This window comes from Oncorhynchus masou, chromosome 12 (genome assembly GCF_036934945.1).
Source record: "Oncorhynchus masou masou isolate Uvic2021 chromosome 12, UVic_Omas_1.1, whole genome shotgun sequence".
Taxonomy (NCBI): domain Eukaryota; kingdom Metazoa; phylum Chordata; class Actinopteri; order Salmoniformes; family Salmonidae; genus Oncorhynchus; species Oncorhynchus masou.
This window is the reverse complement of record NC_088223.1, coordinates 16,742,457-16,768,306: the sequence shown is the minus strand read 5'-3', so window position 1 is coordinate 16,768,306 and position 25,850 is coordinate 16,742,457. Positions and strand designations below refer to the sequence as shown.

General features: G+C 41.9%; 2 protein-coding genes across 2 annotated transcripts in view; one reads left to right on the top strand and one right to left on the bottom strand.

The window, feature by feature from the left end:
* Positions 1 to 1,156: 1,156 nt before the first annotated feature.
* On the top strand, positions 1,157 to 7,189 carry LOC135549593 (TLR4 interactor with leucine rich repeats-like). The gene has a single exon (XM_064979693.1). The coding sequence runs from the start codon at positions 1,433 to 1,435 to the stop codon at positions 3,953 to 3,955; it is 2,523 nt and encodes an 840-aa protein (XP_064835765.1). The 5' UTR covers positions 1,157 to 1,432; the 3' UTR covers positions 3,956 to 7,189.
* Positions 7,190 to 8,201: 1,012 nt separating this feature from the next.
* Positions 8,202 to 25,850, bottom strand: part of LOC135549609 (cyclic AMP-responsive element-binding protein 5-like) — a 40,616-nt gene continuing 22,967 nt past the window's right edge. Inside the window, exons 6-11 of the mRNA XM_064979725.1 lie at positions 23,522 to 23,651; positions 23,034 to 23,114; positions 14,533 to 14,892; positions 13,588 to 13,797; positions 11,275 to 11,383; positions 8,202 to 10,311 (exon numbers count right to left, since the gene is read on the bottom strand). Coding sequence (XP_064835797.1) covers positions 10,208 to 10,311; positions 11,275 to 11,383; positions 13,588 to 13,797; positions 14,533 to 14,892; positions 23,034 to 23,114; positions 23,522 to 23,651 — 994 coding nt within the window. The 3' untranslated portion in view covers positions 8,202 to 10,207. The remainder of the gene's footprint in view (positions 10,312 to 11,274; positions 11,384 to 13,587; positions 13,798 to 14,532; positions 14,893 to 23,033; positions 23,115 to 23,521; positions 23,652 to 25,850) is intronic.

Below are 25,850 nucleotides of genomic sequence, written 5' to 3'. Positions count from 1 at the left end.
ACACTACAACCTAGTCTCCTACATGACTACACTACAACCTACAGTCCACTACATGACTACACTACAACCTACAGTCCACTACATGACTACACTACAACCTACAGTCCACTACATGACTACACTACAACCTACAGTCCACTACATGACTACACTACAACCTACAGTCCACTACATGACTACACTACAACCTATAGCCTACAGTCTGCTACATGGCTCACTGTGACGAGACTACAACCTACAGCCTGCAATCCACTACATGACTAGACTACAATCTACAGTTCACTACATGACTGTCTGCTACATGGCTCACTGCACTGAACACTCACTACATAGACCATGCTTTGTACCCAGTCTTTCAAGATGAGATCCTAAACAATGATTTGGCAGTGATATGTAGTCTTAACACAGGCACCATGACCTGAATTCCTCTTGTATAATGTAAACCATATGTGTTTGAAATAGCCCCCCGACCGACCATCTTGAATTAGCTGGTGTTCATTGATGAGGGCATAGGTAAATGACCTGCAAGATATCTTTCTCTATTTTTCCCATACTTCAATATTCTCTATCTTGTAGAAGTGTATTAATAACAGCAGTAACATAGTTTTAATGTGTTGTTCTTTTGTGTGAGCTAGGTTATCTCAGTTCCACACTCTCTGTCTTTTCTTTCTCAGGTGATTGGCTGCCTGTACTGCTCCATTATGCACTTTGAACCGTGTGCGAGGAGGGAGTCAGTCAGGGGGACACTCGTGGGAAGGATGGCTTCCCGTCTGCTTTCTCTATGCCAAGTATAGAATCCTGCCTCGCGACCCCCAGGGGTGCGGGGGCGTGCAGAAAACTTGGTCAAAGGGTTCGGTCACGTCTCTCTCTCTCTCGAATACAACAATATATATGCGTACCTTTCTCCCACGCATTTGATTAGTTTCAGAGGACGCGTGTGTGTGTGACACATGTGTGTGTTCATGCGTGCGCTTGTGCGTATTTGCGCGCGCAGCTCTGTATCCTGTGCGCCAGGCGCTGTTCACATCTGGTCTTGGCGGGGACGGGAGTTGCGGGGGAGGGGCTGAGCATTTGTGTGTGTGAGTGTGTGTGTGTGCTCTGCGCCTGAACCCTGCGTTTTGTGCACGTCTGTAATTTGCACCAGATGACCAATTGGGGGATGGAGCATTCTGGGGAGGTAAGCGTTCCTCACACGGCATAACATCGCAGCGCACAAATGAACTTAGTATATGGACAACGCTGCATAACCATGCATCCAGACACTTCTGCACACTAAACTTTGTGCAGAGAAACTTCCGCTCCCATTTTTTTGGAGCAACAAGTGGATAATGGATATATCAGACGCGAAAGTGAGAGTGGAGAGTCGGGGTAACTGCACTTAAACACAAAGGGGAATGCTGCATCAGAAGGTTGTTCCAACTGCCGTTTGGGAATGGATACCGGTCATTTTGTGGCGGTCATCTGCTTTCTCCTTTTTTCCTGTGATGGGCTCCTTTCACACTCACCCGCAAGCGGCTTCTGTCCGGAGCGCTGCGATTGCCAGCACGCGCAGCACCTCCTCTGCACAAACCGAGGGCTTCGCGCGGTACCCAAGGTGCCCTCCTCGCGGGTCCCAGAGGAGGTACTTGTCTTCAGCCTCGGGGGAAACTTCATTGGTAACATCACTGCCTTCGACTTCACTCGGTATGGAAATCTTCTAAGGTTGAACTTACAGTATAATCAAATACAGACCATTCACCCTAAAGCGTTTGAAAAGCTATCCAAATTGGAGGAGCTGTATTTGGGCAACAATCTGATATCAACAATACCTCCAGGAACGTTACAGTCACTGAAAAAACTGACAACTTTGTATGGCAATAACAATAACATGAAGAAGATCACTCCAGAGCTGTTTGGTAACTTAGAGAGCGTTGTGAGGCTGAGGTTGGATGGGAACGCCATAGAACTGTTACAGGACTCTGTGTTCAAGAGCTTGACCAATCTGCATTATCTCCATCTAGAATCCAACCAGCTGAGCCACATTCACAGAAATGCCTTTTCCAAGCTCATCAAACTGCGCTTTCTCAACCTGGCGCAGAACAAACAGGCGGCCGTGCGTAATGTGTTTACATTTTCCCAGCTCAGGTCACTGTCTACCTTGCTGCTCTCTGAAAATGAAATACAATACGTCGGAAACCACGTTTTTCAAAATCTGAAAAAGCTTTCTAAACTATCCCTCAGCAATAACAACATCTCCCGGTTGGAGAGCGAGGCTTTGAAGGGGCTGTCGAGCGTGAGAGAGTTTCTGATGGATGGGAACGAGCTGGAAGATATTCCCGCGGGACTCCTTGACCCGCTGGAGCAAATCGAGGAGCTGGACTTTAGTCGCAACCACATTTCCACCGTGAACCCGATGGCTTTTAAAAAACTACAGCACCTGAGGGTTTTAAAACTCAAAGACAACCGGCTCACGAGCCTCTCCGGTCACATCTTCGCCCTCAACAGCCGCCTTTACGATTTGGATCTCCATGGCAACAACTGGACGTGTGACTGCCGCCTGAGCGAGCTGAAACAGTGGATGACGTCGGCGCACTCTCAAGGGAAGCTGCTGACTGTTTTCGTGCAGTGTCATCACCCAGCGACACTGAACGGGAAGTATCTGGGTTATGTCAACAGCTCCCAGTTACAGACCCAAGAGAATTGGAGCCACTTGTGTGAGACCCAAATTGGGCCTGAGGAGAGCAGAGGTGGGGGGGTCCTGGAGAAGGAGGTGGAGGAGAGGATGATGAGAGAGGGGGAGGTGAGGAAGGATGTAGAAGAGCAGAGGGGAATTGGGAGTAGAGAAGGAGTGGAGATGAAGGCAATAGAGGAAGAGAACAGGGGTAGAGAGGAAGAGGAGAGAACGGAGGGAGAACAGGAAGTAGGTATCCATCAGGAACAGGGAGGGCCAGAGGAGCGGGACAAATCCCTGTCGTTGGACAGGAAAAGGAGGAAGAAAATATCCGTTAGCCCCAGGTCGCGACCTTCTGCTGGGAAGCGTGAGAAAGGGAGGCGGGGTTCCGTTCTGGGCCGTGGTATTCCTCAAACACAAGCTCCTTTGCTCATCAACCCCATGGACCCAACCACAACCGTGCTTCAGACACTTGACAGCCAAAATAGCCATGGAAACCGTCTCAGTGGACCAATCACAGAGCTCCTCACCACCTCAGAGGAGCGGTTTGACCTTCTCAGAGGCGGTCAGGAGTATGGTCTACCAGTAATGACAGACCCCTGTATGTTCAACCGTCACTTTCTCACCAACGTGACCGTCGACCAGGTCGCCTCCAGCACAGCCACAGTCCACTGGACCACACGCCACCACCTCCGATTCACACCGGGATCCGGACCGGGACTAGTCGAGGTCCACTACCGCTTGCTGTTCGACCGGTTCGGGACATCTGGCCGTTTCCCTCGCTATGTGTATGCCCGTGGCGGGGCGCGGTCGGTGATGTTACGAGAACTCCGCCCAGAAGTCACCTACATGGTGTGTGTGGAGGGGGTGGTGGGAGGGGCCGTGTGTCAGGTGGCACCCAGAGACCACTGCGCTGGATTGGTCACTCTCCCAGAGGAGTCTCGTCGCCAAGGGACACTGACTTCCGATCTCCACCTAGTCACCATTGCAACGCTGGCCATCAACGCCATCCTCCTGCTGGTGATTGGTGGAGCCTGGCTAGTGCAGACTTTGAGGCGGAAGCTGAAAAGGAGGAAGTCGGCGGTGCATGTGCGTCACATGTACTCCACGCGGCGACCGTTCCGCGGCTCTATGGCAACGACGGCGGCTGTGTCGACCGACTTTACCAGTTTCCAGAGCAGCCGGCAACCACGGCTCGGAACCCTGGAGGAAGGGGGGGACCTCATTGAGTTCTCCTGCGACCGTTTCCTTGACAACAGCCCCACCCGTAGAGACAACAGCAACATGCAGAGGTTTTGTGATTAGTAGAACCCTAGAGACATACACTCTTAGAAAAAACAGTGGTACCTAGAACAATAGAGGGTTGTCCTGTGGAGACTGGAACTCCTCTTCTAACCTGAGAACACCAAGACACCATTACAAGGAAGGAACATCCTCAGGAGGATGTCTGAGGTGCTGCAGATACAGAAACAGAACGGGACTGGATTTCAACCTGCACTGTAGGGCTCTTCACCACAATAGCAGGACCACATCCAGGGTGTTATGACCACACACACACACACACTCTTCCCAGCACACCATCTTATGCTGTAAACAAGTCCCTGCGCCAAGATGCAATTGGATGCATCTTGGCGCAGAGAAATCCCTCTCATAATAAAGCCATAATAACATTTGTCATGTGACGTAGGCTACAGTTGTGCAGAACGTTTTTAGGATTTCCACAAATGGGGATCATCTGTTAGCAGGTCTCAATCATTTTTTTGCCTTTTACAAAAACGCCATTTCATGCAATTCTACGTCATTTACGTGATAAAATACATTAGCTGAATATTTGTTAATAACACACAAATGACCTAAATTAGTGGCTCCTCTAACACTGTCAAACTGAGATGAATCTGGTCTTGAATTCAAACAAACAACAGCCCCGACCAATGAAGCAACACACACATTGTACAATATTAGGAGACAATATAAATATATGTATATATTATAGGCTACAGTAGGCTACTAAATGACATGTCCAGTGCCACACTGACTCACCTGATGATGAAGATGTATCCATAAGATACTACTCATGGTGATGGCCGATGCTCTCCTCTTGGCAACAGCTTATCTCAAGATGAGCTACTTTGAAAAACATTGCTGCTGTTGCTGGGAGTTGTTCTATTGGTTCTACAGATAGACGAGTCTTCTCTTTTCAGTGGTATGCATTTGCTTTCCAAACTTGACATTTTTCCTGCAATTGTCTTTTGAAATTTGCAAAAGTCAAACAGACAGCTACAACCAACCATAGTAATATAATCCATATAAATGTACATTCAAATCAGGACTTGCAGCCACTGCTAGTGTACCCATCAGTTGAATAGTCAAATTGCCAGGGTAAGAGGTTCCAAAATGATTTGTCTATGGCCCAAAACGCAACAAGTTGTATATTTGCGCGCGCATGCTGGCCAAATCGCGGCCTTCCCGACTGTAGGCAACAAGTAACTGCCAAAATAAAGGAAACACTTGAGTAAATGAGGGCTACAAATAATATGTCATACTGTGGGTGCATTTTCCTGGCATGGTTTAGGTCCACTTATAGACTCTATGCCAAGGAGCATTGAAGCTGTTCTGGCAGCTCATGGTGGCCAAACACCCTTTTAAGACACTTGGCTAAAATAATAATAAACAAATAATAGCAAAAAAAGTAATATTATTATATACATTTTAAATGATTGCCTCTTGGGCGCCCTAATTGGCCAGTCACATGTATTTATTATGCAGTTACCAATCAAGGCAGGGCCCCCCAGTTATCCACATGTGCCCCCTACCTATTCTTCTCCCCCCATCTGACGATTATCAGAGCAGCATCAGGCTGTCTACTCTCATTGAGAGCCGGCTCCTGAATCGTCCTGTGTTTTATTTTTTAATTTTTTTTTATTGAATCTTTATTTAACTGGTTGGCGGTCGCAGTAAAAATGATATATATTTGACGTATATAGCATATACTGTATATATAATATATGCAGTATATCATTATTTTATTTTGCATTTCTTTTTGTGCTGCCTTTTGGGCCCCCCACGGCCCTGGGCCAAGGAGCTTCAACCCCGGTAATCCCCTGCATTAATCTGGCCCTGGTATGCAGCCCTGGTTATGACCTCAGCAGAGCCACAGTTAGGGTGGTGTTATGACCACAGCAAAACCACAGTTAGGGTGGTGTTATGACCACAGCAAAACCACAGTTAGGGTGGTGTTATGACCACAGCAAAACCACAGTTAGGGTGGTGTTATGACCACAGCAAAACCACAGTTAGGGTGGAGTTATGACCACAGCAAAACCACAGTTAGGGTGGTGTTATGACCACAGCAGAGCCACAGTTAGGGTGGTGTTATGACCACAGCAAAACCACAGTTAGGGTGGTGTTATGACCACAGCAAAACCACAGTTAGGGTGGTGTTATGACCACAGCAAAACCACAGTTAGGGTGGTGTTATGACCACAGCAAAACCACAGTTAGGGTGGTGTTATGACCACAGCAAAACCACAGTTAGGGTGGTGTTATGACCACAGAAGAGCCACAGTTAGGGTGGTGTTATGACCACAGCAAAACCACAGTTAGGGTGGTGTTATGACCACAGCAAAACCACAGTTAGGGTGGTGTTATGACCACAGCAAAACCACAGTTAGGGTGGTGTTATGACCACAGCAGAACCACAGTTGGGGTGGTGTTATGACCACAGTTAGGGTGGTGTTATGACCACAGCAAAACCACAGTTAGGGTGGTGTTATGACCACAGCAGAACCACAGTTAGGGTGGTGTTATGACCACAGTTAGGGTGGTGTTATGACCACAGCAGAACCACAGTTAGGGTGGTGTTATGACCACAGTTAGGGTGGTGTTATGACCACAGCAGAACCACAGTTAGGGTGGTGTTATGACCAGGGTTGTCTTTGTGGGCGACCAAACAGCTGAGCTCATCAGTGCTGATTCAGACTCTACAGGAAGTCAATCCCACTGACTTCCTCTAAGCCTCATGCATTTCCTCTCCCATTTCCTTGCACCTGTGTTTGTGTGTGTGTGTGTGTGTGTGTGTGTGTGTGTGTGTGAGAGAGAGAGAGAGAGAAAGAGGGAGAGAGAGAGAGAAAGATAATATTACCTGATTTCATCTGGTGCTAATATTAGAGTAATAGACATTCATTTTTGTACAATTGTGTATAAAATATCATTTCTAATGTGCCTGAAAATAAAAATAGCTGCTGGTTGGCAGAAAAATACTTAGAATGATCTGTTTTATATGTTGTTTTTATACTTTTGTACTCAACTATGTATTGTGCTGCAGGCAAGTAAGTAACAACATCCCTGACAATGTGACAGTTAGACCTATGGTCCATTTGTCTGTATGAAAATAAGATGGATACCTTTGCAAATAATGGTTGTAGTCCCTTGTGTGTTTGGTTCCAATATAAATAAATAAACAGGTATTACAGTCGTGGTATTTTTACAAAAAAGTCAGGAAGTTCATCAATCTTATTTTACATTTTTTTAAATAAAATTGTAAATGTATTTATATTTGACTGTTATTTTACCAGGTCAGTTGACTGAGAACACATTCTCATGTACAGCAACAACCTGGCGAATAGTTACAAGGGAAAGGAGGGGGATGAAAGAGCCAATTGTGAGCTAGGGGTGAATTGGGGGGCCATGATGGTCAGATTGGGAATTTAGCCATGACACTGGGGTTAACACCCTTACTCTTATGATAAGTGCCATGGGATCTTTAGCGACCACAGAGAATCAGGACACCCGTTTAACGTCGCATCCAAAAGATGGCACCCTACACAGGGCAGTGCATTGGGATATTTTTTTTTTTACCTGAGGAAACACCACTTATTGCTGTATATTCATTCATAGAGAACAAATGTGTACACATTTCATCATGTGCGTGTGTGTGTGTGTGAGAGAGAGAGAGAGAGAGAGAGAGAGAGAGAGAGAGAGAGAGAGAGAGAGAGAGAGAGAGAGAGAGAGAGAGAGAATCTGTGTGAGTTTCAAGACAAAAACAGTCTGGCAATAGTTAGGTCTTTGTTTGTGTAGACTCTCAGGTCAGATCAGTTTCACACCCCAAGTCTTAAAATAGTGTGTTACCATAACAACAGACACAGACAGAGACACAGACCAGGAAACACTGTCTGATATATGAAACAGAAACTCTATATAATTCCTATTTGGTTAAGGCTGATATGTTTCTTTTTGTTAAACTATAGTGGATTGGGCGTGCCCCCTACTGACTCTAACTTCCCCTGTCTTTCACTCAACCTGCTAAAACTAAGCTATGGATGGGGTAAATCAACCCAGATCTGTGATCTCTGACCTTTGACACCATCAAATTGAGTATTGTTTAATCGGGGTGGCTCCAACTGTCTACAGTTCCAGAACAGATCACTAGGAGGCAGGCTAGACCATTCGTCTGATAGGCCCATTGGATCAAATACAAATTTCTCCTCAGATCTACTGATGGAGGAGGCAACCAGTAAATTCTCAATAAGATACCAGAGAATAAGTGCTTTTATTTTCAGTTTGTAGCAATTGTCAATATATGTAAAAAAAAAAAAAATTGAACAAAACACAATCACAATACAGGAAGATACATAGATACTGGTTATAGGGCAATGCACAGCGTGAGCCTAGTTAACATGATAAATACCCTGTAGGAAACTAGTAAGTGCTTTTCAGGAGTTACACAAAGGGTCAGGGGTTATCCTGGTCAGGTGACATGCAATCAGGTACCAAACATTATACTCTGCATTACATAGTTACAAGGAGGCTCTGCATTACATAGTTACAAGGAGGCTCTGCATTACATAGTTACAAGGAGGCTCTGCATTACATCGTTACAAGGAGGCTCTGCATTACATAGTTACAAGGAGGCTCTGCATTACATCATTACAAGGAGGCTCTGCATTACATCATTACAAGGAGGCTCTGCATTACATCATTACAAGGAGGCTCTGCATTACATCGTTACAAGGAGGCTCTGCATTACATCATTACAAGGAGGCTCTGCATTACATCGTTACAAGGAGGCTCTGCATTACATCATTACAAGGAGGCTCTGCATTACATCATTACAAGGAGGCTCTGCATTACATCGTTACAAGGAGGCTCTGCATTACATCATTACAAAACAAGGACACTCTGTTCACAGGTCTTGATATAGATTTGAATAAAATGTACATTTGTATTAGTTTTCATTCACGTTCTGCATTTCAGAGAGACGTGGGTTGCATATGCAACCACACACACATACTATAGCATACACATACTGTAGCATACACACATACTGTAGCATACACACATACTGTAGCATACACACATACTGTAGCACACACACATACTGTAGCACACACACATACTGTAGCATACACACATACTGTATCATACACACATACTGTAGCACACACACATACTGTAGCACACACACATACTGTAGCACACACACATACTGTAGCACACACACATACTGTAGCATACACACATACTGTAGCACACACACATACTGTAGCACACACACATACTGTAGCATACACACATACTGTAGCACACACACATACTGTAGCACACACACATACTGTAGCATACACACATACTGTAGCATACACACATACTGTAGCATACACAGAACTCTGGGCCATAGTTACAGGCTAGTTTTAAGCCCGAGAGTCTTTCATGGTCTGGTTCTGGTGGTGGCGTAAGTTACAAGACCGAACCAAGACCTAACCATGTCCTAACCAAAACCTAACCAAGACCTAACCATGTCCTAACCAAGGCCTAACCAAAACCTAACCAAGACCTAACCAAGACCTAACCATGTCACATTCTGAAAAAAAGGTGACGCGATGAAGTCCCGTGTGGCTCAGTTGGTACAGCATGGTGCTTGCAATGCCAGGGTTGTGGGGTTGACTCCCATGTGGGACCATTAACAAAAGTGTATGCAGTCACTACTTTAAGCTAAAGGACATAATAACAGGTATGTTTGCACACACAGCCCAGGTTGGAACAGTCCTAGAGCAGTACTTGGATTTCTGATTTCACACTAACAGAGACACATAGATTGACTGAGATTCCCAAAGACACAATATGATCCAATTTACATGTGACTATCATCACAGTGTTGGAGAGACATAGACTAGGGTTGCAACAATTCTGTAACTTGACCAAAATTCACAGGTTTTACGGAAATCAGGAGGCATTAAGCAGGAAATCCGGGAATCGTCCAACCGGGATTTCTGGAATTTCGGGAAAGTCACTGTAAATGTGCAACGGCAGCAGAGACTCAAGGCTTGTAGAGGCCAGTCAGTCCAGTTCTGTCCCACCTGTGTCTATTGAGGCTAGGAGAGCAGGAGAGGGAGCAATTTAGACTACTGAGATACAACCACCAATGATTATGGGAAGGGTGAGCTGATTCTAGAACGGATTCAGCCCCTTGGAACCAGGGATTAAACCCTGTGTGTGCATGGGCAACCCTGGATCCAACTCTTGTGAACTAATGAAATTCAGCCATCCATGCTTTCATTTTTAATCTGAGGAGGCTGAGGAGGTGGAGATGCTGCTGGATTGGATGGCCTGCCGCTGCAACCCGGGACACAGGGGGGTCGGACTTCCTGTCGAACTCCCTGGACCTGGGGCACAGAGACAGCTGTCAATCAAATTGACCTGGCTAATGTTAGACGGCTCCCTCTCTCTCTCTTTGTGTACGATCTGTGTCCAGAGGAAAGTCTACAATAAAAACATATGGAAAAAAGTCACTAGAAATGAAAGTAGTCCTACATTATATCATGAATGAAAACTCATGTACAATTCAAATAAGGAAAATAGCTCATTTATTTTGACATTTGCATTACAGTAGAATATACAGCAAATAAAGCCAAAACAGAAAATATACCAATGAAGCATATCTGTCTGTATAACTGCAGAACATGTACTAAGTGGTTACATAGATAGTCATTCTTACAAAGATACACATCATGGTTGTTTAAATCCAGTCATCAAGGTGCAACGTGGGTTTAGTCTCACTTTTTAACCTTTTGTACCAGCTACGGTGTGAATGTAGACCTGTGTGTCTGAGACACCTGGATGTTTGACCCTCACAGGGGATCTCCACTGGGGCGTTGGGAAAACATCAGGCTTTTAGCTGCTACCCTGTGAAAGGCACTTCATCAAGTGTTCTCGGGCGTGAGTCATGCCGTGAATTCATTGTAATAGTACCAGAGCAGCACGGGCCTCTCACAGAGCAGCACGGGCCTCTCACAGAGCAGCACGGGCCTCTCACAGAGCAGCACGGGCCTCTCACAGAGCAGCACGGGCCTCTCACAGAGCAGCACGGGCCTCTCACAGAGCAGCACGGGCCTCTCACAGAGCCGTGGCATGCTGCTCACACCCAGGTTTCATTGAGATGAATAGGAGGGTTTGACGCTCTGAAAATGTGACGTGTCCAGTGTAGCAGGCCCATTAAATTCACATGGGACAACATGGACAGCTGGAGATGGTACCGTATGTATCCTTGTGGTTCTGGGATAGGAGTCTGTGTTTTGTAGAGGGTAGGGGTGTACCTCTGGGTGTTTTGGGGATGGGTTGTTACTCACTGAGGTACCCCTGTGATTCTCTCTGGCGGGCGGTAACCAGACAGTCTTTATGGGTCAGCAGGATCTGCTTCAGTTGACCAACCTCTGACCTCAGAGTGGTCACCTCATTCTGGAATGGACAGAGGGAAAGAGCCATTAATGATACTGTGATAATCAAATCAAATCTAATTGTATTTGTCATATGCGCTGAATACAACTGGTGTAGACCTTACTGCAAAATGCTTACATACATACATACACACATACATACATGCATGCATGCATACAGACATACATACATACATACATACATACATACATACATACATACATACATACATACATACATACATACATACATACATACATACATACATACATACATACATACATAAATACAAGCCCATAATCAACAATGCAGTTCAAGAAATAGAGTTATGAAAATATTTACTAAATAAACTAAAGTAAAAAATTAAATAAAACACAATAAAATAACAATAATGAGGCTATATACATTGGGGTGCAGGTACCGAGTCAATGTGCAGGGTTACAGGTTAGTTGAGGTAAATTGTACATGTAAGTGGGAGGGGGGGGGTCCGAGTGGCCATTTGACTAATTGTTCAGCAGTCTTATGGCTTGGGTGTAGAAGCTGTTAAGGAGCCTTTTGGACCTAGACTTGTCGTTCCGGTACTGTTTGCCATGCGGTAGCAGAGAGAACAGTCTATAACTTGGGTGACTTGAGTCTTTGACAATTTTTGTGTGTATGTGTGTGTGTGTGCGTGTGTACGTGTATGTGCGTGTATGTGTGTGTGCGTGTATGTGTGTGTGCATATGTGCATGTGTATGTGCATGTGTGGCCATGTGTGTGAGTATGTATGTGTGTATGTGTGTGTGTGTATGTATGTGTGAGCATGTGAATGTATGTATGTGTGTATATGTATGTATGTATGTGTTTGTGTGTGTGTGTATGTATGTGTGTATGTATGTGTGTGTATGTGTATGTTTGTGTGTGTATGTATGTATGTATGTATGTATGTATGTGTGTATGTGTATGTATGTGTGTGTATGTGTGTGTGTGTGTGTGTGTGTATGTGTGTGTGTATGTCTATGTCTATGTGTATGTGTATGTGTGTGTGTGTGTGTGTGTGTGTGTGTGTGTGTGTGTGTGTGTGTGTGTGTGTGTGTGTGTGTGTGTGTGTGTGTGTGTGTGTGTGTGTGTGTATGTGTGTGTATGTGTGTGTATGTGTGTGTGTTTATGTATGTATGTGTGTGTATGTATGTGTGTGTACAGTGGGGAGAACAAGTATTTGATACACTGCCGATTTTGCAGGTTTTCCTACTTACAAAGCATGTAGAGGTCTGTAATTTTTTATCATAGGTACACTTCAACTGTGAGAGACGGAATCTAAAACAAAAATCCAGAAGATCACATTGTATGATTTTTAAGTAATTAATTTGCAATTTATTGCATGACATAAGTATTTGATCACCTACCAACCAGTAAGAATTCCGGCTCTCACAGACCTGTTAGTTTTTCTTTAAGAAGCCCACTCATTACCTGTATTAAATGCACCTTTTTGAGAGTCCCTGGGTTCGCGCCCAGGCTCTGTCGTAACCGGCCGCGACCGGGAGGTCTGTGGGGCGACGCACAATTGGCCTAGCGTCGTCCGGGTTAGGGAGGGCTTGGTCGGTAGGGATATCCTTGTCTCATTGCGCACCAGCGACTCCTGTGGCGGGCCGGGCGCAGTGCGCACTAACCAAGGTTGGTGCACGGTGTACCCTCCGACACATTGGTGCGGCTGGCTTCCGGGTTGGATGCGCGCTGTGTTAAGAAGCAGTATGGCTGTTTGGGTTGTGTATCGGAGGACGCATGACTTTCAACCTTCGTCTCTCCCGAGCCCGTACGGGAGTTGTAGCGATGAGACAAGATAGTAGCTACTACAACTGGATACCATGAAATTGGAGAGAAAAAGGGGTAAAATTTTTAAAATATATTTAAAAAAATAAAGAACTACAGGGAACGTATGATCTCTGTAATTGCAAACAAAGGTTTCTGTACCAAATATTAAGTTCTGCTTTTCTGATGTATCAAATACTTATGTCATGCAATAAAATGCTAATTAATTACTTAAAAATCATACAATGTGATTTTCTGGATTTTTGTTTTAGATTCTGTCTCTCACAGTTGAAGTGTACCTATGATAAGAATTAATGACCGCTACATGCTTTGTCAGTAGGAAAACCTGCAAAATCGGCACTGTATCAAACACTTGTTCTCCCCACTGTATGTCTGTATGTGTATGTGTGTGTGTATGTGTGTGTGTATAAACCTACCTGCAGCTGCATGTTGTTGTGCGTCAGCTCCTCTGCCTTCTTCTCCAGGGCAGACACCCATACCTTCCTCTTCTGTCTGCATCGCGTGGCTGCAGCTCTGTTGCGTTCCAGGAACTTCTGCCTGCGCTCGTCTGGGTCCTGGTCCACAGACCTCCTGCGACGTCCTCCAGCCGCCTGGCCTGCATGCAGGGAATGTGTCTGCTGGGATGACTGTACAACACACCATCCTCATGATGCAGTATTGACTAAGAACCTGGAACACTTGATCTAATCCTCTGTGATAAGGTATAGACATTAGTGTCATAATAATTACCTAACAGTGGCGATAAACTGTGATGATGGCAACCACTTGTTAACCCTCATGTTGAACTAACAAAACTTGATACAGAGTGGTAGGCCGGATCACTGACAACGATGAGACAGCCTATAGGGAGGAGGTCAGAGACCTGGCAGTGTGGTGCCAGGACAACAACCTCTCCCTCAATGTGAGCAAGACAAAGGAGATGATTGTGGACTACAGGAAAAGGAGGGCCGAACAGCCCCCATTGACATCAATGGGGCTGTAGTGGAGCAGGTCGATAGCTTCAAGTTCCTTGGTGTTTACATTGACCCCCCCTCGCTTTTGTATACTGCTGCTACTCACTGTTTATTATCTATGCATAGTCACTTCACCCCCACCTACATGTACAAATGACCTCAACTAGCCTGTACCCAGCACACTGTCTCAGTACCGGTGCCCCCTGTATTTTGCCTCATTATCATTATACTTACTGTGTTACTTTTTATTATTACTTTTTATTTTAGTCTACTTGGTAAATATTTTCTTAACTCTTCTTGTTCAGGGCTTGTAAGTAAACATTTCACGATAAAGTCTTCGGCGCAAGTGACAAATAAAGTTTGATTTGATTTCTGAATTGTCATGACAACACCTAAGTAGTACTGTACCTGAACAGCTATGGAGTGGAGGGGCAGGTGAGGGGAGGTTTGGTGGGTGTGGCTGGCCTGCAGATGCGAGGGAGGTGATTGGTGAACCTGATGATGCAGCACATTCCCTGATTGGTGCCCCTGGCTGTGGGCACTTCCCAGGTGATGTGGAGAGGCGTGGCAGTGCTGCTGGTAGGAGATGGGCAGAGCCTGCTGCAGGTGCTGATGAGGCTGCTGCTGCTGCAGGTGAGTGTGTCGTTGCCGCGGTGACATCATCTCCATCATGTGACCTATGGTGGGATCCATGTTGCTGTTGGCGACAGCTCCGGGGTGTTGGTGTTGGTGATGGTGTTGGTGGGGGTGACCCATAGTTTTAGCCCTCTGAGGAATAGAAAGGTCGTCAAAACTTAATACCATCAAATTAAAATTAATGGTAAATTACAATTAATGTCAAATTATAATTCAACTTGATATCTTAAGTTAAGTTGCCAGTATATCATTAGATATCTTAAGTTAAGTTGCCAGTATATCATTTCATATTTTAAGTTAAGTTGACAGCATATCATTTCATATCTTAAGTTAAGTTGCCAGTATATCACTTCATATCTTAAATTAAGTTGACAGTATATCACTAGATATCTTACGTTAAGTTGCCAGTATATCATTTCATATCTTAAGTTAAGTTGCCAGTATATCACTAGATATCTTAAGTTAAGTTGACAGCATATCATTTCATATCTTAAGTTAAGTTGCCAGTATACCACTAGATATCCTAAGTTAAGTTGCCAGTATATCACTAGATATCTTAAGTTAAGTTGACAGCATATCATTTCATATCTTAAGTTAAGTTGCCAGTATATCACTAGATATCTTAAGTTAAGTTGCCAGTATATCACTTCATATCTTAAGTTAAGTTGACAGTATATAACTAGATATCTTAAGTTAAGTTGCCAGTATATCACTAGATATCTTAAGTTAAGTTGCCAGTATATCATTTCATATCTTAAGTTAACAGTGTATCACTTCATATCTTAAGTTAACAGAGTATCACTAGATATCTTAAGTTAACAGTATATCACTAGATATCTTAAGTTAAGTTGCCAGTATATCTCTTCATATCTTAAGTTAACAGTGTATCACTTCATATCTTAAGTTAACAGTGTATCACTTCATATCTTAAGTTAAGTTGCCAGTATATCACTTCATATATTAAGTTAACAGTGTATCACTTCATATCTTAAGTTAACAGTGTATCACTTCATATCTTAAGTTAAGTTGCCAGTATATCACTAGATATCTTAAGTTAAGTTGCCAGTATATCACTAGATATCTTAAGTTAAGTTGCCACTATATCATTTCATATCTTAAGTTAACAGTGTATCACTTCATATGTTATGTTGCCAGTATATCACTAGATATCTTAAGTTGACAGTATATCACTAGATATCTTAAGTTGCCAGTATATCACTAGATATCTTAAGTTGACAGTATATCACTAGATATCTTAAGTTGCCAGTATATCACTAGATATCTTAAGTTAAGTTGACAGCATATCATTTCATATCTTAAGTTAAGTTGCCAGTATATCACTAGATATCTTAAGTTAAGTTGCCAGTATATCACTTCATATCTTAAGTTAAGTTGACAGTATATAACTAGATATCTTAAGTTAAGTTGCCAGTATATCACTAGATATCTTAAGTTAAGTTGCCAGTATATAATTTCATATCTTAAGTTAAGTTGCCAGTATATCACTAGATATCTTAAGTTAAGTTGCCAGTATATAATTTAATATCTTCAGTTAAGTTGACAGCATATCATTTCATATCTTAAGTTAAGTTGCCAGTATATCACTAGATATCTTAAGTTAAGTTGACAGCATATCACTAGATATCTTAAGTTAAGTTGCCAGTATATCACTAGATATCTTAAGTTAAGTTGCCAGTATATCATTTCATATTTTAAGTTAAGTTGACAGCATATCATTTCATATCTTAAGTTAAGTTGCCAGTATATCACTTCATATCTTAAGTTAAGTTGCCAGTATATCATTTCATATCTTAAGTTAAGTTGACAGTATATAATTTCATATCTTAAGTTAAGTTGACAGCATATCATTTCATATCTTAAGTTAAGTTGCCAGTATATCACTAGATATCTTAAATTAAATTGACAGTATATCACTAGATATCTTAAGTTAAGTTGCCAGTATATCTGTCATGCCTTGGTCTTAGTATTGTGTGTTTTAGTTTATTAGTCAGTCAGACCAGGGTGTGACATGGGGTTATTTTGTATTGTATTTTCTTATTGGGGTTTTGTAGTAGTTGGGATTGTAGCTGGTTAGGGGTGTGTGTGTGTGTTAATTAGGTTGGCTGCCTGAGGCGGTTCTCAATCAGAGTCAGGTGCTTCTCGTTTTCGCTGATTGGGAACCATATTTAGGTAGCCTGTTTTTCGCTTTGCATTTCGTGGGTGATTGTTCCTGTCTCTGTGTTAGTTTCACCAGTCAGGCTGTATTAGGTTTCGTTCTGTTTGTTGTTTCTTTTGTATTTATTAGTTATTCGTGTTAGTTTGTTCGTTTTGTCTTCAATCAATAAACATGAGTAACTTACACGCTGCATTTCGGTCCGACTCTCCTTCAACAACAAAAGAACGCCGTTACAATATCACTAGATATCTTAAGTTAAGTTGCCAGTATATCACTTCATATCTTAAGTTAAGTTGCCAGTATATCACTAGATATCTTAAATTAAGTTGACAGTATATCACTAGATATCTTACGTTAAGTTGCCAGTATATCACTTCATATCTTAAGTTAAGTTGCCAGTATATCACTAGATATCTTAAATTAAGTTGCAAGTATATAATTTCATATCTTAAGTTAAGTTGCCAGTATATAATTTCATATCTTAAGTTAAGTTGACAGCATATAACTTCATATCTTAAGTTAAGTTGCCAGTATATCACTAGATATCTTAAGTTAAGTTGCCAGTATATAATTTCATATCTTAAGTTAAGTTGACAGCATATCATTTCATATCTTAAGTTAAGTTGCCAGTATATAATTTCATATCTTAAGTTTAAGTTGACAGCATATCATTTCATATCTTAAGTTAAGTTGCCAGTATATCACTAGATATCTTAAATTAAGTTGACAGTATATCACTAGATATCTTACGTTAAGTTGCCAGTATATCACTTCATATCTTAAGTTAAGTTGCCAGTATATCACTAGATATCTTAAATTAAGTTGCAAGTATATAATTTCATATCTTAAGTTAAGTTGCCAGTATATAATTTCATATCTTAAGTTAAGTTGACAGCATATAACTTCATATCTTAAGTTAAGTTGCCAGTATATCACTAGATATCTTAAGTTAAGTTGCCAGTATATAATTTCATATCTTAAGTTAAGTTGACAGCATATCATTTCATATCTTAAGCTAAGTTGCCAGTATATCACTAGATATCTTAAGTTAAGTTGCCAGTATATCACTTCATATCTTAAGTTAAGTTGCCAGTATATCATTTCATATCTTAAGTTAAGTTGCCAGTATATCATTTCATATCTTAAGTTAACAGTGTATCACTTCATATATTAAGTTGACAGTATATCATTTCATATATTAAGTTGACAGTATATCATTTCATATCTTAAGTTAACAGTGTATCACTTCATATTTTAAGTTGACAGTATATCATTTCATATATTAAGTTGACAGTATATCATTTCATATCTTAAGTTAACAGTGTATCACTTCATATATTAAGTTGACAGTGTATCACTTCATATATTAAGTTGACAGTATATCATTTCATATCTTAAGTTAACAGTATATCATTTCATATCTTAAGTTAACAGTGTATCACTAGATATCTTAAGTTAACAGTGTATCACTAGATATCTTAAGTTAAGTTGCCAGTATATCACTTCATATCTTAAGTTAACAGTGTATCACTAGATATCTTAAGTTAACAGTGTATCACTAGATATCTTACGTTAAGTTGCCAGTATATCATTTCATATCTTAAGTTAACAGTGTATCACTTCATATCTTAAGTTAACAGTGTATCACTTCATATCTTAAGTTAAGTTGCCAGTATATCACTTCATATATTAAGTTAACAGTGTATCACTTCATATCTTAAGTTAACAGTGTATCACTTCATATCTTAAGTTAACAGTGTATCACTAGATATCTTAAGTTAAGTTGCCAGTATATCTCTTCATATCTTAAGTTAACAGTGTATCACTTCATATCTTAAGTTAACAGTGTATCACTTCATATCTTAAGTTAAGTTGCCAGTATATCACTTCATATATTAAGTTAACAGTGTATCACTTCATATCTTAAGTTAAGTTGCCAGTATATCACTTCATATATTAAGTTAACAGTGTATCACTTCATATCTTAAGTTAACAGTGTATCACTTCATATCTTAAGTTAACAGTGTATCACTTCATATCTTAAGTTAAGTTGCCAGTATATCACTAGATATCTTAAGTTAAGTTGCCAGTATATCACTAGATATCTTAAGTTAAGTTGCCACTATATCATTTCATATCTTAAGTTAACAGTGTATCACTTCATATATTATGTTGCCAGTATATCACTAGATATCTTAAGTTGACAGTATATCACTAGATATCTTAAGTTGCGAGTATATCACTAGATATCTTAAGTTGCCAGTATATCACTAGATATCTTAAGTTGCCAGTATATCACAAGATATCTTAAGTTAAGTTGCCACTATATAATTTCATATCTTAAGTTAACAGTGTATCACTTCATATATTATGTTGCCAGTATATCACTAGATATCTTAAGTTGACAGTATATCACTAGATATCTTAAGTTGCCAGTATATCACTAGATATCTAAGGTTGACAGTATATCACTAGATATCTAAGGTTGACAGTATATCACTAGATATCTTAAGTTGACAGTATATCACTAGATATCTTAAGTTAAGTTGCCACTATATCATTTCATATCTTAAGTTAACAGTGTATCACTTCATATATTATGTTGCCAGTATATCACTAGATATCTTAAGTTGACAGTATATCACTAGATATCTTAAGTTGCCAGTATATCACTAGATATCTTAAGTTGACAGTATATCACTAGATATCTTACGTTAAGTTGACAGTATATAATTTCATATCTTAGGTTAACAGTGTATCATTTCATATCTTAAGTTAACAGTGTATCACTTCATATCTTAAGTTGCCAGTATATCACTTCATATATTAAGTTAACAGTGTATCACTTCATTTCACCTCATAGTACTGCATATGACTTGTACATGACTTCTGATAGAATAGAAATAACAGATTCACTATATAGGAACTCTGCTAACACATTGCCAACACTGCACAGCTCTAGCAGTGATTTCACCATTCTCTCACTCTCAGCAAGGCAGAGAGATTGCATTCCAAATGGCTCCCTGGTCAAAAGTAGTGCATTTGTAAGGAATATGGTGCCATTTGGGACACCGACAGAGAGTGTTTCTGGGGCATGACATCACAGCACTCCCAACATTACTATCACTCTCGGTTATGCAATATTTCTTTAAGAGAAGTAGTTTATTTTTTTCCGCTCCAATCACCAATGAAAAAAAGGGAGGACATTTAAGCCTAGTTTATACATGGTGCTAACATGTGTCCCTTGTCCTGATCTCGACTACATTCTGACTTTGCCCATATTCATCTTGTGTCCACATATTAGTCTTTCAGAATAATATTTATTTATTTTAAGACACATTGATGCCATAAGTTAATGGTGCCACCTCTCAATAATTTTAGAAGGCGGGATAATGGTGATTTGCATTTTTTCACCGTCCGGATCTGTCTATACTTTTAAGATATCCAGACACAATCTGCGCCTGACTACCTCCTGAGGTGGTCAGGAAGATCTGATCAAAATCAGATCACAACGTGTCTTTTAATCGTCTACAGCTGTCTGAAAATGTAGGCACAATCAGAATGTGGAGAAGATCAAGACAAATGATGCATGTTACTGTAGAACCAGGTATAAACAGGGCTTTAGAGAGTGCCACTGCCAGCAATGAGGTCATGTAGCTGTCTGTGCCAGTTTTACCAGCCAACCACACAGACACGGTCTATCTCCTTCTGTCTGACAGACACACTCTCTTTTCCCCCTCCCTTTCCTCTCTCTCTCTCACTCTCTCTCTTTCTCTCTCTCTCTCTCTTTCTGTCTGACAGACACACTTTTTTCCCCCCTCTCTTTCCTCTCACTCTCTCTCTCTCTCTCTCTCTCTCTCTCTCTCTCTCTCTCTCTCTCTCTCTCTCTCTTTCTCTCTCTCTCTCTCTCTCTCTTTCTTTCTCTCTCAGACTCTTTCTTCTCTCTCCCTCTCTCTCTCTCTCTCTCTCTCTCTCACACACACACTCGACAGTGACAGTGTAGGAGTAATGGAGGAACCCTGTAACAGGGTAAACTTTATGATTCTGTCACAGTTCTGTACTGGTACATTACAGGTCCATATTTCTGTGTGGCTGATCACCCCGAAGGCATGCCGTACTGTACTCAACCTCATGTGACAGAGTCAAACAGATATCCATTGCTCTTCCACACATAGAATGTGTTTGTAGTTCACTACTTTTGACCAGGGCTCATAGTGCCTTCACTATGCTGTACATTGAGTAAGGTGCCACTTGGAGCATACATACTGTCAACTCTCTTTCCCTCGCTGAAGGCTTCACTATTTAACTAGAACAGTTGTCTAGAACAGAGCTAACTGTAGAACAGTAGACTGAGCCACAAGTCTTCATTGTCTAATCTGCTGAGCCATTGGACTAGCACAGCAACAGAACACTATTCTGTATATTTGAAGTCATTCAAGTAATTTTTCCATGATTCCAAAACAAGTAAAATTCCTCAATTCAAAACAGGTATAGATCCGAGTCCATAGAGAGAGCTGCTCGTCAGAGGAGAGTAGGCTACAGCACAAAGACCAACCAACCCCGGGCTGTGGGTCAGATGTGAACCACAGACCTATGTAGCCCAGAAAAATGATCCCATGTGGTCCCATGCACAGGGTGAGCACATGAGGTTATTTCCTGTGTGTGTGAGCATGTGTGTGTGTGTGTGTGTGTGTTGTGCATGTGTGTGGCTGGGGTGTGTCTTGGAGAACCTGATGCTTGATAAAATTGCAGAAGTGTTTTGTGTGTGTGTGTGTTTAAGGCATAATACTGGATTCCACTTGGAGCAAATTGTCCATGATAGCCTTTAAAAACAAAGAAAAGGTGAACTAGTGAAGAAAGAAAGGTCAAGTAAAATGGAGAGAGATAGAGTATGTGAGAGAGAGAGAACTTTTGAGTGAATTAGAGGGATAAAGGGACAGAGGGATAAAGGGAGAACATGTAAAGTGTGATTTTCTCTGGTCGGGGCTAGTGTGTGCAAAGGTGTACAGTTACACTGCCTTTCCTCTCTCTTCCAGCCTGGGAGGAATGAGATTAGCCAGCGGGTGAATGGGGCCCCAGAGAGAGGGAGAGAGAGAGAGGGAGAGAGAGGGAGAGAGAGAGAGAGAGTGAGAGAAAAAAATGGGGCCCCACAGAGAGAGCGAGAGAGAGGGAGAGGGAGGGAGAGAGAGAGAGAGAGAGAGAGCGAGAGAGAGAGAGAGAAAAAATGGGGCCCCACAGAGAGAGAGAGAGAGAGAAAGAGAGCGAGAGAGAGAGAGAGAGAGAGAGAGAGAGAGGGAGAGAGAGAGAGCGAGAGAGAGAGAGGGAGAGAGAGAGAGCGAGAGAGCGAGAGAGAGAGAGAGAGAGAGAAAAAAAATGGGGCCCCACAGAGAGAGAGAGAGAGAAAGAGAGCGAGAGAGCGAGAGAGAGAGAGAGAGAGAGAGAGAGAGAGAGAGAGAGAGGGAGAGAGAGAGGGAGAGAGAGAGAGAGAGAGAGAGAGCGAGAAAAAATGGGGCCCCACAGAGAGAGCGAGAGATAAACCCAATTTTGATAAACTCCCATATCTACTGGGTGAAATACCACAGTGTGCAATCACAGCAGCAAGATGTGTGACCAGTTGTCACAAGAAAAGGGCAACCAGTGAATATGTTTATTTCTGTTTATTTATTTTCCCGTTTGTACTTTAACTATTTGCACATAATATGACATTTGATATGTCTTTATTCTTTTGGAACTTGGCAATGTTAACATATGTTTCCCATGCCAATAAAGCCCTTAAATTGACATTGAAATTGATTTGAGAGAGAGAGACTGAGAGAGAGAGAGAGAGAGAGAGAGACAGAGACAGAGAGACAGAGAGACAGAGAGAGAGACAGAGAGAGACAGAGCCAGAGGGTGAATGGGTTCCCACAGAGAGAGAGAGAGAGAGCGTGCGTGGTGAGTAGCCTACAATTTTTATTTGAAGAAATAGAGTCTTTATAACAGCTCCTCTAATCTCTGTCACCATAGAGACCCATGTAGAAACATGAACATTATATGAAACATGAGAGAGCCTTCTGATTGGTGGGTACCATGAAAATGTATTCTGATTGGTCGGTACCTGAGGTGAAGAGCAGGAAGTGTTGTGGAGGGGACCTTGGATGCTCATCATACTGGATCCCATAGACATCTGTCTTTCCATCTGAGGAACAAAAAAACAATGACAATTCAACCTTGGAAACATGTATTGAAATCTGTGCAGCCGGTAAATGCTCGACTGTTTCAATTCGAACCGAAGAAACAAGGAGGTAATTACAAGATAACAATGTTAAAGGGTGAAATGCGCACATCCATGAAAAACTTTTCTCAGGTTCTGGATCACAGAGAAAAGCATAAATTAGAAACACGGTAGGCCCAAAGTTTGAGAAAGTGTGAGAAAAGGACAACGTTTCAAACTCCAAACGGGGTATTCTTCAATTATTAGATAATAACAATATAATATTAGGACGTGGCAAAAACCAATCTAACAAGCAATGGGTATTTCTCAAGCAAGGCTATAGGCCCATTATGGAAAAGAAGGACAGTGTAAGTAAAGTTGTATGTACTCACAGACATGTGCTGGGCAGATGCTCCCTGCATGTCTGGGTCTGGCAGAGTGCCAGGCATAGAGGCAGCCAGGGGCTGTCTCTGTCTGTTGTTCCTCAGGTGCAGTAGGGAGGAGAGGGGCCCAGGGACTGGTCTGAGATCAGGAGAAATAGGAGCCAGATATCAGTGAACCTCAGTAACAAGCTTCTACACTGGTCTCAGATCAGGGACCGAATAAAGAGAGAGAAATGGTGGAGAGTGATAGATAGAGGGGATTATAGAGAGACTGAGAGGAGAAAGAGATTGAGAAGTAAAGGAAGAACCTTCAATAAAAGCTCAGAAAGAGATGGAAAGTATGGCGAGATAAAGCCATAGAAAGGGATGGAAAGTATGGTGAGATAAAGCCATAGAAAGGGATGGAAATTACGGTGAGATAAAGCCATAGAAAGAGATGGAAAGTATGGTGAGATAAAGCCATAGAAAGGGATGGAAAGTATGGTGAGATAAAGCCATAGAAAGAGATGAAAAGTATGGTGAGATAAAGCCATAGAAAGGGATGGAAAGTATGGTGAGATAAAGCCATAGAAAGGGATGGAAAGTATGGTGAGATAAAGCCATAGAAAGGGATGGAAAGTATGGTGAGATAAAGCCATAGAAAGAGAGATGGAGGTTCAATGAAGGAGTGAAAGAGTTACGTAGAGACAGAGAAAGATGGAAAGTATAGGAGTAAAGAAAAGAGAGGGGGAAAGAAAATAGAAGGGAAAGAAAAGAGAAGGAAAAGAAAAGATAAGGGAAAGAAAAGAGAAGGGGAAAGAAAAGAGAAGGGAAAGAAAGGAGAGGGGGAAAGAAAAGAGAGGGGGAAAGAAAAGAGAAGGGAAAGAAAAGAGAGGGGGAAAGAAAAGAGAGGGGGAAAGAAAAGAGAAGCGAAAGAAAAGAGAGGGGGAGGGAAAAGAGAAGGGAAAGAAAAGATAAGGGAAACAAAAGAGAGGGGGGAAGAAAAGAGAAGGGAAATAAAAGATAAGGGAAACAAAAGAGAGGGGGGAAGAAAAGAGAAGGGAAATAAAAGAGAGGGGAATGAAAAGATAAGGGAAGAAAAGAGAGGGGGAAAGAAAAGAGAGGGGGAAAGAAAAGAGAGGGGGAAAGAAAAGATAAGGGAAAGAAAAGATAAGGGAAACAAAAGAGAGGGGGGAAGAAAAGAGAAGGGAAATAAAAGAGAGGGGAATGAAAAGATAAGGGAAGAAAAGAGAGGGGGAAAGAAAAGATAAGGGAAAGAAAAGAGAGGGGGAAAGAAAAGAGAGGGGGAAAGAAAAGAGAGGGGGAAAGAAAAGATAAGGGAAAGAAAAGAGAGGGGTAAAGAAAAGAGGGGTAAATAAAAGAGGGGGAAAGAAAAGAGAAGGGAAAGAAAAGAGGGGGAAAGAAAAGAGAGGGGGAAAGAAAAGAGAAGCGAAAGAAAAGAGAAGGAAAGAAAAGAGAGGGGGAAAGAAAAGAGAAGGAAAGAAAAGAGAAGGGAAAGAAAAGATAAGGGAAAGAAAAGAGAGGGGGAAAGAAAAGAGAGGGGGAAAGAAAAGAGAGGGGGAAAGAAAAGAGAGGGGGAAAGAAAAGAGAAGGAAAGAAAAGAGAAGGGAAAGAAAAGAGAGGGGAAAGAAAAGAGAAGCGAAAGAAAAGAGAAGGAAAGAAAAGAGAGGGGGAAAGAAAAGATAAGGGAAAGAAAAGAGAGGGGGAAAGAAAAGAGAGGAGGAAAGAAAAGAGAAGGAAAGAAAAGAGAAGGGAAAGAAAAGAGAGGGGAAAGAAAAGAGAAGGGAAAGAAAAGAGGGGGGAGGGAAAAGAGAGGGGAATGAAAATATAAGGAAAAGAAAAGAGAGTGGGGAAAGAAAAGAGAAGGAAAGAAAAGAGAGGGGGAAAGAAAAGAGAGGGGGAAAGAAAAGAGAGGGGGAAAGAAAAGAGAGGGGGAAAGAAAAGATAAGGGAAAGAAAAGAGGGGGGAGGGAAAAGAGAGGGGGAAAGAAAAGAGAGGGGGAAAGAAAAGAGAGGGGTAAAGAAAGGAGAGGGGGAAAGAAAAGAGAGGGGGAAAGTAATAGATTGAGCGTAAGGAGAGACACGTGCCACAAAAGGGGCCAGGTTGCGATGTGATGATGTAATGGTTTTGGCCCTCAGCCAATCAGACTGCGTGGGCCTCCCTCGCTACGCTGAAGTCATCATTGGTGATGTCACCACTGACTCTGTAGCAAGCAACGAATGAAACGTACCCCCAAAAAATGTAAAGGGACGCAAACCATACCACGCCTCCTAACGTAACCACAACAGTCCACCTGGGCCAACAGCCAGACACTCAGTCATCATGGAAACCAGTGGTA

Excerpts from the sequence above, each read along its gene's own strand:
- LOC135549593 (XM_064979693.1), top strand. The coding sequence starts at position 1,433 with ATGGATACCGGTCATTTTGTGGCGGTCATCTGCTTTCTCCTTTTTTCC.